The sequence below is a fragment of the Electrophorus electricus genome, chromosome 10 (assembly GCF_013358815.1).
Source record: "Electrophorus electricus isolate fEleEle1 chromosome 10, fEleEle1.pri, whole genome shotgun sequence".
Taxonomy (NCBI): Eukaryota; Metazoa; Chordata; class Actinopteri; order Gymnotiformes; family Gymnotidae; genus Electrophorus; species Electrophorus electricus.
Window position 1 is genome coordinate 6,236,377 of NC_049544.1, and position 16,290 is coordinate 6,252,666.

At 43.8% G+C, this 16,290-nt stretch overlaps 1 protein-coding gene across 2 annotated transcripts; it reads left to right on the forward strand.

Moving 5' to 3' along the window:
- The first annotated feature begins 1,736 nt into the window (after positions 1 to 1,736).
- On the forward strand, positions 1,737 to 15,920 carry scrt1b (scratch family zinc finger 1b). Of its 2 annotated transcripts, XR_004776602.1 has the most exons (3): positions 1,737 to 2,265; positions 3,059 to 4,863; positions 15,904 to 15,920. XR_004776602.1 is itself a non-coding variant. In XM_035530923.1 (2 exons), the coding sequence occupies exons 1-2, from the start codon at positions 2,100 to 2,102 to the stop codon at positions 3,781 to 3,783; spliced, it is 891 nt and encodes a 296-aa protein (XP_035386816.1). In that variant the 5' UTR covers positions 1,737 to 2,099; the 3' UTR covers positions 3,784 to 5,233. The 2 variants fall into 2 exon arrangements, 1 of the variants encoding a protein (XP_035386816.1); XM_035530923.1 differs by lacking the exon at positions 15,904 to 15,920 and having other exon boundaries at positions 3,059 to 5,233.
- Positions 15,921 to 16,290: the final 370 nt, after the last annotated feature.

Genomic DNA, 16,290 nt, shown 5'->3' on the forward strand with positions numbered 1-16,290 from the left:
GTAGGTCTGTCTCTAACTTTATCTCTAACATACTTAGAATTTCCTTTAGGTTCACAGTTTTACCAGTGGTATCTAAATTAAGGATTATTTATCCATCTTTTTTATCCAGAAAGGTCAGCTCTTTAATGATCAACAGGTGTCTTCTTTAGGGAATTATCTTTAATCTGTGTCAACATGGCGCTTCCAAAGTACACGGGTTGAATACTTTTACATTTTCCAGTATTTTTTGTCACAAAGTATTGTCTTACATAAAACCAATATCACATATTGCTTTATATATTATATTGCCTTTTAATAAAACATGACACTGGACAGACAGCACATAATTTGTAGTCCAGACAAATCTGATTACTTGAGCACTATGTTTTCCATATATATATATATATATATATATAATTGTGTGTGCGTTGGAAATCGATTATTATGAAATCATCATCGTTATTTCTTTTACAAACCTGCAGGTATGCCCAAACGCTTGCTATCTGTTTCATTTGGCAAATGAACGTGTCCTATACTTTTGACATAAGTGCTCTTCCAAAGCAGCATCTAGCGCACTTCCCCTTTCCTGGTGGTCCTGGCGTGGCCATCCCCTCCCCTGGCTGCCCTGGTAGGCTCCATCTGCTCGCTGAGGGGCAACAGCAGCTGCACAGCCTGCCTTTGCCCCGCCTCTCCTGCCCGTCGCTCCACGGGAGCGCCAGCTGTAAACTAGCCCCGGATAAACGGGGGCCGGCGCATCTTTGGCCTTTGCAAACTCCACTATGATCCAAAGTTCCATATTTGTGTGTTAAAAATCATAGGCTTTAGCTTTTTAGCAGGCTGTCACGCGGTCCACGGTGTTCTTCTTTTGCTGTTCACTGACTCATGTGCATGCATCGGTCTTCGTGTATCTAGTTGAGTCAAGGGTTAGGAAGTAAAAAGATGCTCCAGTTATGGTCAGCTGAAGTTCCGGCCAGAGGTGAAGACATAAACTTCAGCGAAATAATTCCGTAACTCGGCCTTCTGTTATTTATTGACTTAAAAGAGGCAGACGCGTGATGTAGATAAAGTGGTTAGTTACCCTAACTTCCATTTTTTCTTAATTCTTGTGGTATAGCTGCAGTTAATCTTTGCTGAAGCTGGTCAATTGTTGTAGAAGATACTGAAGATACTGAACAGGACTTACAGGGAGGAAATATTTTTTTAGATTTCAAAACACCAGGTTACAGCTATAAAAGCACCTTACGCAGAATCTTATTCTGTCTCTCTCTCTCTATGTGTGTGTGTGTGTGTGTGTGTGTGTGTGTGTGTGTGTGTGTGTGTGTGTGTGTGTGTGAGACAAAGAACGTTCGTAATAAATTATTGTTTGAAAAATAGGCTAATACCGCTGAACCCGAATCTCCACAGACACGAGTCAGTCGTCAATCTTTAAAAAAGAGGGTTTTTTTTTTTCCATGTTAGGCAATAACCATTGCTGTGACGACAGCGGGACTTGTTACATCGTTACAACACGACTTTTCTATCCATTTCATTTTTTTTTTTTCTAGAACAATAAATTCCATTCTTATCTTGCAGAAACATGGCGGTTCACCCTGCACGCGAAAAAAATGAGACCGGGAGATGAGTAACAGCATCAATAAATCATTTTCACCCACTGTTGTTCCCGGGAGGTTTCTGTGGGATTAAATTAAGCACTTCTATCTCCATCTCCCACCTGATCGCTGCGCGTATAAATCTCACCGGCTGATCAACAGAACCTCAGACATCAAAACGACACCGTGCGAGCGGAAGCAGAGGGGGAAACGGCGGACACCTCAGTCTTTACCCTCCAATTAGCAGTACCACTGTAAACGCGTTGACGCTCAAACGTTGCCCACTTTTGTAGGGCTGCGATTTCGCAATACTGAGGCTGGGTGTTTTCTCTAAGTAGGAAAGGATCTGTTGCTACGAAAAGCGCCACACGCCTCTGTTCCGCCAGAGCGTCGCTGATCGGGAGCTGTCCAGTGCTGAAGTTGCATTTCGCAGAAGCTTGCCGAGGAAGGTTCGCGTTTTTCCTCGCCTAGGCGTTTCATTCGTCGCCCCGTAGGATCGCTGAACTGTCTAAGTCATCTGTTCTGCGGTGGATGAAGAGAGGGCACAGTACTGGACGAGTGTTTGTGTTCTGCGCTCTAAACATGCCAAGGTCTTTTTTGGTGAAGAAGATTAAACTAGATGATTTCTCATCCACAGATCTGGAGAGTGCGTATAGCAGGTCCAGGACTGATCTTAACCTACGTATTCACGAGAAAGGTAAATGGAACATTTAAAATGATCGAGATGCTGGCATCATCCTGTTCCACAACACTGATTTTCCTCAACGCTCGCGCATTTCTGTGCACTCAGCATTCTTTGTTTGGCAGTATGTGTAAATATGCCTTGGTCATCGCTAGATATAAAATTAAGAAAGCGCCAAATATATTGTTTTAGTTCTGTATCTCGTGCAACTATGTATAAGCAGTTTAACACCAGCGTTTTGCACGCTGCTGGTAGCGATGCTTAACTTTTTAACCACCTTCAAGTTGTTCTTCATCGGCAGGCTACGTTAACGAATGAGTGCGTTTCTCAGAAGGCATCTTAGAGTTTTCTACCCATCGGGAAAAGGCTTTAATCTGCATATTTCGCTAATGGCAGCGCGCCTTGTGTATTTACTAAACGCATACGTATACACAATTTATCCGCGATTTCATCATTAAAAGCTTGTTTACCAGTTCGCCTGTTAAATTAAATACAAACTATTTGTTGCATGCACACGGACCACCGGTTTTAAGCCTTCCCGGCTTCACTGCCTTTTATTGGAGCAACTTGCAGACAAATAGGCTTGTCACTCGTGCTCCAAATTTCGCGCAGCGTGCATATTCGCGCTCTATGCTGTAAGTGCGACCTGACAGCCGCATCTCGTGCCGCCGTCAATAAAACGGGGTGGCAAACTGTCGGTGACGTTGTTGCGTCTATTAATTACACTGTTCTACTTCATTCCCCTTCGCGCTGTGAATAATTTAATAAAGACATTGTTTTGGTTTTTTTTTTTTTTTTTGCACGCCAGGGTACATTAGCGACTACATTACACCGGCAGTTTACGAAGGCGAGAGTGACGGCGCCGTTAAAGTGCCCTCCCCGGAACCGCTCTATGACGGCATACACAGTGATTACGGTGCGCCGGACTCGGATCAACCGGACAGCCCGCAGTCAGAGATTACCTCCGGATATATCAACGGAGATAACGCGGTGAGCGAGGGGTACACTGTGGATGCTTTCTTCATAACGGACGGCAGGTCCCGACGGAAGGTGATCAACAGTCCGAGGACCCTCCAACGGCACACGTGCAACGAATGTGGCAAAACCTATGCGACGTCTTCCAACCTGAGCAGACACAAACAGACGCACCGGAGTCTGGACAGCAAGATGGCCAAAAAGTGCCCGACGTGTGGGAAAGTGTACGTGTCCATGCCAGCCATGGCCATGCACCTACTCACGCACGATCTCAAGCACAAATGTGACATATGTGGAAAAGCATTCAGCAGGCCTTGGCTGTTGCAGGGCCACATGCGGTCCCACACGGGCGAAAAGCCCTTTGGATGTGCACACTGCGGAAAAGCGTTCGCCGACCGCTCCAACCTACGCGCGCACATGCAGACGCACTCTGCGTTCAAGCACTTCAAATGTAAACGATGCAACAAGACCTTTGCCCTCAAGTCCTACCTGAATAAGCACTACGAGTCTGCTTGCTTTAAAGGCGCGTTCTCGCCACTAGCGTCACTTGAGGCATGATTTCGTTATTCAAAGCTCGCAAAGCCTTTTCTGTTCGTGACAATTTTGGGACGTCTCTTTCCTCCAATCTCACCGAGTCCCAGACGACCCATATGGAACAAATAGCACACGTTTATTTCCACTCTGCATTGTTGACCTTAAAGGTGTAATGACTCTTCGCATGCTGTTCAGAACCCACGTGCTCAGATGACGTCCTTACAACGCACCCGAAGCGCGACTGAATAGCCTGCGCATTCTGGATCTAAAAGGTTTGAATGACAACGCTGTCTAATAACTACAGATTCTTTTTTTTCGTATAACTGGATATTATTATACTGCTGCGAGTGACCCCACGAGTATTGACAATTGAGTTATTTGTTTGTTTGTTTGTTTATTAATTAATTTATTTATTTATTTGGGAAGGGCAGAGAGTACATTTTATGATGTTTATACTTTTTGCACTTTGAGTTCTCATTTTCCAGTCTCATTGACATGCCAAAGTATTTGAATCCATGAGAATGATTTTCAAATTCTTTGATTTTATATGCCTATGTAATGCATGCAAAAAAGAAACTATGCCAATATCATAAAGCTTATCATTTTGCCAAAAGTTAGGTAGTATCAATGGGCAATATTTCTTGGGATTCTCATGAGGATATATACAGCAATAATCACATAATGCATGGTATTTTTGAAAGTAATGAACTATTACCTATAGCAGCTTTTTCTAAAATCAGGTATGTTTTGATCTCTTAATAATCAAGCAGAAAAAAATACAACATCAGGGAAAACGCCAGTGTAGTGTTAGTGAGTCGACAAGACTTAAAAATAAAAGTATAAACCACTTTCCTTTGCTCTGTTGTTATGCACTGCCTGCCTCTAATTTAAACGTAGTTTTAGGATGTAGGCTTGAAGTGCTGTAACTCTGCTCTGAGCAGTTCAGAATCATGCTCCAAATCTTTGGAACACACAGCCGGGAAAAATAAAGTCTTCTCTGTAGATTACTCAAAAGGACGAGGAAGATTGCCAGTAGCAGGGAAGATGATCATCTGCACAGCTGGTCTGTAAACCACTTGCACTGCACTTCAGGCTCTGATTCATGTAAGATTCCTCCATTTCTCCAGTCTGGGTGTCCCTAAGATTTATGCTGAAAGCACTTCATCTTAGAGAGTCTTAAAAAGTAGCACAAAATCTTAGATTCAGGTAGAGACTGCTAGTTTGACCTTAGTTTTTGTATCATAAATGAGGAATATCTGAGAAGCTCAGTTTAAAAGGTGATGTAGCCTAAATGTAAATACTCATTTGAAGAGAAGAACCTTTTTACAACTGTATATCAGTCCACTGACTCCTGGACAGGGGATTTCTGAATCAAATAAAATGTCCTGCAATTTTTGAGCCAATCTTCACTGATGTAAAAGCACAAGGCACCAGGCATTTTATGGTACTTCATAATAAAGATGAAGTAAACAAATCCAGTCTGTTGCTTGTTTGTTCCTGATTATTGCAATTCCTCGGTGAAATTAGACTATTAAATAGGCCAATTAATCTTGATGAATGAAAATCGATGCGCGCACACTCTGACAAAGCAAACAGTAGAATGATGGGCTGCAGCGAGCATTGCACACCGCACCCACACTAGCAACAAAAATTGTTTATGATACATTTCAACTTTCAAATCCTAACAGTGACAAAGTGATGTATTGCTGGTGTAATGCTCCAGTCACCAGCCAGTAAAGTTTTAGTAGATTAAAGGATTTCCTTTTCGACCCAAATACGTTTTGAGGGTCATATCAACTTCACAGTAAAACACTGCAGTAGTACATGCACAACTGCCATAACATGTATTCTGAATCAAATCATTTTTATTTCTGTGTGATCTTACTCAGCAGGGCCATTTTGCAAGTCACGTCCTTAGTCCTCTGAATATGCAGGTATCGCTGAAAAGTGGCAGCAGATCTTTTCCTGGTGAGCAAAGCGATCTCTGACTGTGAGGTCTGACTGCTGATCCGCAGCAGACGGCGTGCTCGCAGCCTTTCTCGTGCTGAGCGGCCGGCGTGATGCTCGCGCGCGCTTGCGGCAGCCAAGCCTCCGTGCCGCCTTCTCTGTCTCCCACTCTGCTCTCTTAATGCGGGGGAAAACCCCACACACCCCACACCCTCTCTTAGGTTAATCTAGCTTGTGCAAACGAGGCCACCGGTGTCATCAATTTGTGGGGAGTCATTATGCAAGTGTCGGGAGAGAGTGCGGGCCCGAGCCTCCAGCGCGCTGGGTAATTGTGCTGGCAGGGTGGAATCGGCAGGAGCCGTTATTTACCGACGGACAGCTGTGAGGGAGGCTCTGCCCGTTGATCTGTTTGCCTTTACAACGCTGTCACAACACTTTAGGATGCAGCTGTCCTGACAGCAGCGCCGGGGCTCTGCTCATGGCTCGCTCGGGGAACTCTGGCGACTGGCGGCGGAGTCATGGAGCAGCCTCACTTAACAGCACAGCAAGGTGACTCTGGTGATCAGAAGACCCAGGATACATTTCTCATTCCCAGAAAAAGCCTCATCATGGACTGGAAAAAAACCCAAAAAACTTTATGTGCAAATTCTGAGCAGGATCTGAGGGAAGGAGCAATATACTAATATTTGATTTTATATTTGATTTCTTTCTTAATTTGCTTCGCGAAAGGGTCCTTTATCAGGTTTTGGAGTCCTCATCACATAGCATTCATTGTGGAATGGTCACAGTGGTAAAAGATCTTAAATCCATACTTGCTCAAAGAATCAAATTCCTTCATGAAAATACGGTTCAATGCCAGACAACCATATGTTTTAATATTTACTGGACTCTGTTACTGTACCCTTGAATAAAGCATGTCCCCGAGTTAATATGAAAAGATAAAACGGTGTAAGATAGTAAGATAGAACTCACACCTGGTATACGGTGAATGAATTTGAACTCTGGATGAGGTAATCCCCCCGTATGCCCCTGTGAACACAGGGCATTTGGCTGGGCAGGATCGGTTCTTAGTAGTTTATTACAGACCCTCTTTCCAAAGCCTATAAACCAAGAAAAAAAAGAGAAAATTTGACAAATTCTGGAGCCCCTAAAAGGTTTTACTTTTGAGGAATGTGTACACACAAAAATCTAAAGATATGTATGCACATTAAAGCCTGAATTCTTCAGATATGAAAGTATGTTCTGAAAGGTTTAATTGTAGACCAACTCTTCATCGTTAAATGTATTTTAATTTGTTGGAATCTTCACTGAATACAATCTATATCTACCGATATACTACATATACTCATATAGTATATATACCCATATAGCTATTTCCATATCTACCCATCTTAATATTTAAACTAGTTGTGTAAAGCCGTTCGGAGAAACTTTTGTGTTCGATGAAAGGGTAATGGACTTAAATAATAATGTCTCTGTTTTAATGCAATGTTGATTAACTGCTCTTTCTAACATTAACTAAGTCTGTGTGTCATTAGGAATGGCTCATTGGTGCAGGTGTAGGGTCCATAGAGCCTTGTCTGCCGGCTAAGCTCTTTCAGCTATGCCGTGCTACAGCTAGCTGCCACGGGCCCAAGTATGAGCAGCCACATCGAAGAGCGTTACCACTTATGAATGCAGACATCCTGAAAATCCCTGCCTGACTAGGAAGGAAAAACATGCCACCTCACGCCTGAAGGAGTCTATCACACTGCGCCCCTTAGGCTGGGACTTCTAGGATCTGTAAGGCCAAACATTCAACCCCTGCGCTCCTGCTGATGTGTCATCTCTCAGTGTGGGTTGGTGTGGTGTTGTGTTTTCCTAGACATTTTCACAAGATGATAACCACGGGGTTTTGTCTTATAGACGCGCGGTCTGCAAGTCTGCAAGAGAAGCCCAGTCCTCCTCACATGCAAGTCAAGTCGGAGCTGGCTCCAGAAGACAGCGACTGATCCAAATAAAGCTCGGCCCTTTCAGTAATGAGGCCCGTGTGTGAAGTTCGCGTTTTACCAGAGGAGAGAGCAGGGGAGAGGGAGAGCGCCAGTAGCATGTTGCAGCTCTGTAGCTCGGCAAGCGTTCCCAGGCAGAGAGCCGTGCTTTCGGGAAGAGGCTCAGAAAGAGCGCAGGGTAAGAGACAGCGGGAGCCGTGCAGAGGAGGGGAGGGTCTGACCCAGTTTGGATGACATGAAGCTGAGGAAGCACACCAGCCGGTACATTTTTAATAGCACCACTTGCATATCTGCACTGAACAGACCCGAGTTGCTTTAAAAGTGTCTTTCATTGTGTCCGTGGCACTTTTATTGTCTATTGGATCAACGATAGTAAAGGCCGTAGCAAGTATTTTTGACGCCGCACAGCTTCCACGTAATATAGTAGCTGGGAGCGTGGCCGGTTTAAACGGTGATTAAATGACGGCTCGCCATGCGGCGGAGCTGAGGGCAGCCAAAGTGGACCTGTGGTTGCCAGGAGTGGCTATGTGGTGCTTTTGTTTTGACCTCCCGCTTATCGTGGGTAAGGAATTAACAGACCATGAATATTCATTGGGGGAGGAGAATAGGACCCACAGTAGTCTTTGATGTGAATGAGTCAATATTGCAAAGGCTCTGTTTTGGTTGAAAGCCTTAGAGCTTTCACAAAGGGGCTTCAGCGACTATGAACCAATCTCTTCTTTTTATTCCATTATTTTTTAAATATTTATTTTGGATTTCTACCCAATTTCTTTCTGAATGAAGTCATTGCCAAGTCCCGCCCACCAGCGATGTCTCTGCTCCTGCAGAACAGCTGCCAACCTGTGAGAGTGAAGGCTAAATACACGTGTGAGGCTCACCTGTGACCCCTCACAGGACAAGCGAACATGCCTGGATCACACTGAGCTCGGAAGCATACGTAACAGATCAAGTAGGCCATGCTTCCAAGCCAGAGAGCAGGGCCAGTTCTGACCTCCTGAGTTTCTGACCACAAACGGCCGTGGCATCGTCAGGACTCATGATCTCTTAATGAGAAATCGAAATCTGAAATGGCTCCACCTTTGTAGCCAATAGCAATTCTCTTTTTGGTGTTCTTTAACTTTCCCCAGTAAGGGAACTTTTCACTGCTACAAAATGCTTTGGAGGAGATCAGTGAATGAATAAACTGCTATGGCAAAAAAGGGGTTTTTAAAGGTTTTCTGAGGTGTATGCTACGGTATCTATCGGTTAGTCTTTTTGTGTGTTTATAAATGCTGCTGTCCAGTGTCACCCCAAGGAGGATGGATTCCAGTATGCCAGTGACAGAGTTTTTTAATGCCACTGTCACCTTTAGTGGTCCAGACCTGGATTCTTGTAGCGCAGCTTTGAAACAACAAGGCCTATACAAAAACTACTTATAGAAACTGACTCGCAGATTTTCTAATGTTTCAAATTTCTAATGTTTCAAACTAAATTTGGGAGCAGTTCAGACATGTATGTGTTCCCCAAAAGTGAACCCTGTATAGACTTGTGGAATTTATCTAATTTGTTCACTTGAAGAAATTTTAACTGGAAAATATAAATTATGCTTAATATTTTATGATGTTGCAATTATACCATTCAACACTACTTGACCTTGTACTTTATTAATCTCCCATGACAAACGAAATTGCGACAATAGCCATTAATCTGATGTGCAAAAGCCTAGCTTGCAAATTACCTGCAATTAAAATTAATTTGGGCAAAGTCATTTAACAATCCCTGACGCTGATATTGGCGCTGGCTTTTCAGGGCCACCTTCTCCATTGCAACGCGTGAGAGTACAATACAAGTTACAACTCAGACACATCTTCTTTTATCCATCTTCAACTTGCACTCCTTCCATTTGTCACTGAACTCTGGTAAGATGGTTGAGCCACACTTTCTTTATTTCTGTGACGGTACAGAGCTGCACGGATGGCGCGAGCAGCTTCTGTTTTATGTTTAGCAGCTCTTAATTCCACAGGTGACATTATGATACTTTTATCATTTCATTCACGTATCTCTGAAGGTTGGAAAGTTGCTCTTTTTACCAGTGTGACACCATTTATTTCCTGATGACATTCTGTACCAACTCAGTCTTGGCTCCGAGCCTTATAAAGCAAGTTTGGGCAGTCAAATATCCTTACCCATAGAGCTGTTTACGTGGGTCATTGACGATGACTAGGGAATTTAAGAGTTTTTGCTAAATCTGGTGTAGCATGGTCATACAAACAGACTATACAACTAAATGGGAATTTAAGAGAAAAATGTAAAAATGTTGCAGTGAAATGCTACAAAAATAAAGCTGAACAGAACTGAATTGTCACTACTTGGGAACATGTGTAAATCTCAGGAGTAAAAACCAAATCCATTGTAAAGATATCCAAACCTGTGGGCTTAGGCTATGTAAGGTAGTCTTCACCGGGATTCCACAGGGCATTCCATGGCTTTATTTAGGTGTTGTTGACATGGCAGTGTTCACATCTCTACCACATCTGAATGGCTACATCCAGAACCCCATAAACTCATCAACCATTTTTTTTACACACTCCAAAAAAGTACCGTAGGCCTGACTTGTACCTGTGAAGCCTTCAAAACCCCTTGGGGCTACGAGTGTGTAGCACTCAGAACCCTGTTTCGCTCTGCGCCTTCCCAAAGAATCTGATGAACTTGCATTTGAAAGAGCCTACACGAGGACATAACTGGTGCACTATGTAGAACTTTGTTACCCGTTACAAAAACAGCCCAACTGATGGCAGACGAACAGGAAAGGGTAGCTTCAGCTAGCACCTGCCCTGTGACATTAACCAGACTAAATCACCAGGCAGCCTGAAACAACGTACAGGACTGCAAGTTGACCTGCAGCTAGTGTTCTCGGAGGCAGAGATAAGGCCGAGTGTGTGTGTGTGTGTGTGAGAGAGAGAGAGAGAGAGAGAGAGAGAGAGAGTGGTGATTCTCTGAGTGGAACAGTGAATGGGATCTGAATGGTCTCTCTGCCACTTCATGCCTATACCTCAGGCTACCTCACGCTTCTCTCTCTTTTTCACACAAACTCTCTCTCTCTCACTCTCTCTCCTTTATCCACAGATTCAGACCCCAGCCTCTGAACCAAGCACCCTGACTAATATCCTACCAGAGAACACCACTCGAGTATCATTATGCTATTTAACGGCTGATTTACATTCATCTCTCAAAACAATGAGCGCACAGATTTCTGTGTGTTCATAAAGGCAGCTTATCCAAGTTTAGTAACTATGGCTGTTCACAATCAATAACAGCTATTTGTGCTGGACTGCTCACCCTGCTAGTATGCATCACAGGAAGGTTCTCTTCCTAGCTGTACACAAGGGTCCGTAATGTGTGGTATAAAAAAATACAAATTTTAGTTTAAAGATATACTGCAGCACGAGTACAAGAAATAAAATAAAATAACACATACAGTGCTGAACTGGTGCAATGTATCCATTTTGCTGCGCACCAGTGCAGGCATGTAATGCACCAGTGTGCACACTCTCACGCTGCTTTCCCTCTGTGTGCATTAGGGCACTGGTATTCCGCAGACAACGGCACACGGTGTAGAGGGGTGCCGTGCAATACGTCATTCTCAGGACCGTCTTCTCAGTAGCTGCACAGAAACATAAATTATTGCGACAATGGGACTTTCTGGGTGACTGGAAATACAGTGCAGTTACTGACACATGATGGGTCGGTATCTGCCGTTGGGTCTATTCTAATCTCTTATACAACAGAGTGCGTTACTCCCTTACAGAGGCATGGCTCTCTATCAGCCTGTCTGTAAGCATAGCAGGCTCTGTTGGGCAGGCTGGGCACAAACGCTCCCACCTCCTCAAAGATTCCGACATCTATTTTCACCAAAGATTTCCAGGTTCTTGCTTTTCTTTTCTTTCTTTCTTTCTTTCTTTCTTTCTTTCTTTCTTTCTTTCTTTCTTTCTTTCTTTCTTTCTCTCTCTCTCTCTCTCTTGCTCTGTCTGTGTGTGTGTGTATTGTGGGTGTATATGCTCTGTGTGCATGTCTCCTTTATCATCATTCTCGCTCTCTCTCTCTCTCTCTCTCTCTCTCTCTCAGGGATAAATCCTCACCCATGATTAGACTACCTACCGTCATTACATAGACATTAAACATAGCATAATAACCTCCTGAAGAAGAGCTGGAGAACAGAGTTAATAATGACACTCCTACAGTACAGGCAAGCAGGATATGAGACGCAGTATCTGACAGACACACTGTCAACTCTTAAGTGAAATCTTAATGAGAATAACAGGGGAACTAATAATGAGCCTGAGCGCTCATGGGGTGATCTGACTGATGCTAGTGCTATTAGTTTGCGTTCATTCTTCCAAACATAAGCAGGCTTGCCCTTCTGAATATTACATCCGGCAGCGGTATAGCGGTCTGAACGACAGCAGTCCACATTTCAGTTCGGCACAGAAAGAGAAGATTTTACTGAGGGGGGTGAACACAGCAGTGTACTGAGCACTGCAGTGAGTGCAGCAGGGGAGGGAGAGAGAGTGAGAGGGAGTGAGTGAGGGGGGAGAGAGAGAGAGAGAGAGAGAGAGAGAGAAGGAGGGAGAAGGGAGGGAGGTAAAGAAGCAGCCTAGAGAGGGAAGCATATTCTCTGTGTGTCCAACATGTCTCAGAAGTCAGCACACTTGTTCATGTTTTCAGGTGTGGTGAGTCAGAGGGAGGCGGAGCTTCTGCGCTGCTGCATCAGCACTTTCTCCTCCAATCGATTCAGCCTCTGCCGTGCAGCACCAAAGCATCTGTTACATGTTCCTCACATTCAGCACACACACACACACACACCCTCTTTTTATATGCTTTCACATATGCAGTATTTCTGACAGACAGCACCCACACACACACACACACACACACAGAGAGAGAGAGAGAGAGAGAGCGCGCCCTTTATTACTGTGCTTCTTGTTTGCAATTTGTGTTTTCGAGCCCTATCAGCTCATGTGCTCGTCACCTTCCTACAGACTGAAGATACAGCAGTGACACAGAGCAACCAAAGACTCCGTCACACGCCTGTGTGCCGTGTTTATGGGTTCGGGGTGAGCTAGTACAGTCAGGCGGGAGACGTGTCCAGCCGGATGACTGAGCGAAGCTGTCCTAGCAGGACGCAAGTGACACATCAGTAGCAGCCTCATGCCACAGGTCAGGCAAGCACTGCAGGGAGACCCCAGCTTTCAGATTAATCAAACACCTTTTAGCCAGACTACACTTCCTCTGGGTTCAACGCACACACACACACACACACACACTCGTGCGCACACACATATGGAGGCTACATATTTATTTATAGACTCCACTCAAGGTGTTTTAGAGGGGAAAGTCTCACCAGGAACAAACGTAATGTAAGACACAAAGGGCAGACACCTAGGAAAAAAAAGTCTTCAGATAAAGTAGTATGGTTCTAGAAACTCTCCATTTTTAACCTCAAGTTAGCTTTAATTTTGGTCCAAAAACACCACGATGTTTAGGGGAAAGTAGGTCAGGAGTAGGAAGTGGGTGGTTTGGCACATCGGTAGGTATTCCTCTTCTCTAACCCAATACTTGGTTACAGTTCTATGTTCACCAGAAAAAAAGTACCAGAAAGAAACTTTCCTCCTTCCTGAAAGAAGGCTTAGGTTTGCAGCAAGCTCTTCTCTGTTGATCATGGTTGACTGTGTACATGGTTGACTTGTGTAAAAGTGCATTGTCTTGGTAGAGGTGGTGTTTTTTTGCTCCTAAAGGGCTAGCATACGTTGTGAGCATGCGCGCGTGACATCTGGACTGAAACAGTACAACCCAGCGCTATAAATACACTTTGACTCAAATATGCTGATGGGGCTCTTAGTACAAGGTGAGACCAGTAACAGCAGTTAGATTTTCTCCGTGTCTGATTCCAGCAATAAAAATGTTCAGAATTTCAGAACAATAATATTTAAGGACAGTGCTAGGACCTTTCAGGCTTTCCATGGTTTGTTTGTTTGTACTGTTGTACTCTTGAACATTAGAGTCCAAAACGCCTACCTCATATGATCTGCGACAGCATGCATGATATCTGAAGTCAAAAGCAGTCGGAAACATCTACAGAATTGCCTTATTCGGCTTTTCCAGGAGCCAGAGTAGTATGCAATACAGCAGAGAAGTGAATCACAACCTAACCCACTGTCAACCAACAGGAACAGACAGGAAAACATAAAATGCACAATATATCTATTTGTACAGAGAAACAGGCTCAGTCATGCTATTAGCAAGACAACGGGGGTGAAATGAGAAGCGTATGAGTGCCAATCAGTCCACGAACTGAGAATTGGTGCTGATGAAGAGGAGGCAGGTCCAGGGCAGGAGAGGACCAATCAGGAAAGAGGAAGCCAGTGGGACAGGGTGTGATAGGTGTTCATGGGGATCGTGATGCTGAAACGCTTTTAAAATTTAAAACAGACGCGGTGAGATCAAACCAGTAGCGACTAACTTTTAATTATCTAAAAATTGCCATTATTTGTAGAATGATGCAAAAGCGAATGAGCGTCCTGTGTTTAAATGTGAAACCGTAATGTATAGGAACATGTCTATATGAGTGAGTCAAAACTGAATTACTCCAGCACCAATCTGTTCTATTAAATGGCCAGTAAGTGTAGCAGGTGTTTGCATAATAAGCAAAATTCACTTTCACTTTTTGACATAAGAAAAAAACATCTGTCACTTTTGAAGCAGTTCTTATGTATTATGAATGAAAGACAACATAACTTCAAACTCAGATATTTTAATCAGCCACATGAACCCATTCCTAGGCCGGCTTCCTGTCAAAGTGTGTGAGAGGACTAAGACTGATTTCTCTGATTAAAATGTAATCTTGGTCTGCCCCCCCCCCCCCCCACCCCGACACACACACACACACACACACACACACACACACACACACACACACACGGCCCCTTCTCTGATGTCAGCAGCGTGTACTAATTTGATTAACGACTGTAAACGATTCGCACAATCATGCATTTCACAGAACAGCAGAGCAGAACACTGGCCGACTCCAGCAGCAGAGTGACTTGCCGGTTACCTTGATCGTGATTCCTGTTCCTATCAGTTCCCACTGCTCCTGCTCTCTCTCTGTGTGCATCCCAGCACTACGCACAGTCACAGGCCAACCGTATCTCACGCCGCACATGGAGAGAGGAGCACGAGCCAATTGTGGAGGTTTGTGCTGAAGCAGTCCTGCACGCCCCGATAATGTCATACAGGACATCACACCCACCCATAGATTGAAAACCAAAATGAAATTTTATAAAACTGCACTATTCCCTCATTATTCTTATCAGTAACATTAACATTTTAAACCTAAAACTTGGTTTAGAGATAATTCATATATATATATATAATATATATATATATATATATATATATAAAATCATATATATATATATATATATATATATAAAATGCATCTTCTAATCTTCTAGAATCTTCCAATGCAGTGTCCTCTGCTACAGTGCCTATTTACATAAGAACATTGCCTTATGTTTGCTAGATTTGATTTTAGCATTTAGCATTTAGCATAGAACTTTGACCCATATAGCATTCATATTGGGATTTTTTTTTAAACCAATTTCATACGTACTTTAGAATTTTGAATTGTTTTCACGTTTCCCTCCAGAGACCAGGCCATAATCTATGTTGTTCCACTGAACTGAACAAAAGCAAGTACGTTTAATGAGCTTCATTTTGACACTGTTCTCTTTTTTGCGTTGGCTTGCTCTAACCATGAGAATATCTAATATTCTGATGCCATGTGTTTGGGGTAGTCCCTTTTAAAAAAAAAATTATTTAATGTCACACTGTTGAAGTGAGTTGAAAGTTATAATTTGCTGCTAAATTAAATAATATCACATACGCGTGCAATCTAAAGCTTTGACTCAGTATTATGCAGGATTCCACAAACCTCCCATTACTGCAGATGGAATCCATGAGTACTAATTGGAGCCTGAGGGTTTGGAGTGTACAGCAAAGAGCTTTACACAAATATGCTGTCTTTTGGTTTACTTGATTAGATCTTAACCTTATGCACACTATCACAAAATCCGACTACATTTGGATGTCTTTTCATACCCTATTAAAACTGGTAGTTACCACCTGCGACTCTGAAACATTAACCCTGCTTGTGTTTCTGCTGTGTCTACAGACTGTGGCGCTGATCTGAGCCTGTAGCTGTGTGGCCTGAGAGGGCTGAGCTCTCTGCCCAAGCACCGGCCTGGACGGCCATGAGGGACAGGCAAAGGCAATGACCAGGGGCTTCTTCTCCACCTCTGTTCGGACCTTATTATGGGCGCTTATTTGAAGGCATGGAGCGCCATAAATTGGAGCGGAGGGGAGAGGCACAGGCATGTCCAGAGTGAGTGGAGGTAGGAAAGACAGGCAGAGGAGAATGACACAGCCAGGAGGAGGGTTGGGAGAGAGGAACAGGGAGGGGTCTCTCACTTGGCTGGGAGGTGTGTGTGTGTGTGTGTGTGTGTGGTAGATTTACAGGGAGGAGTGTACTGATGACAGGCTGTACACAAGCCACCCTGCC

What these genes read in the sequence shown, in the direction of transcription:
- scrt1b (XM_035530923.1), top strand. Translation starts at nt 2,100, where the DNA reads ATGAAGAGAGGGCACAGTACTGGACGAGTGTTTGTGTTCTGCGCTCTA. An exon ending in CCTACGTATTCACGAGAAAG is followed by an intron (nt 2,266 to 3,058) that starts GTAAATGGAACA and finishes TTTGCACGCCAG; the next exon opens with GGTACATTAGCGACTACATT.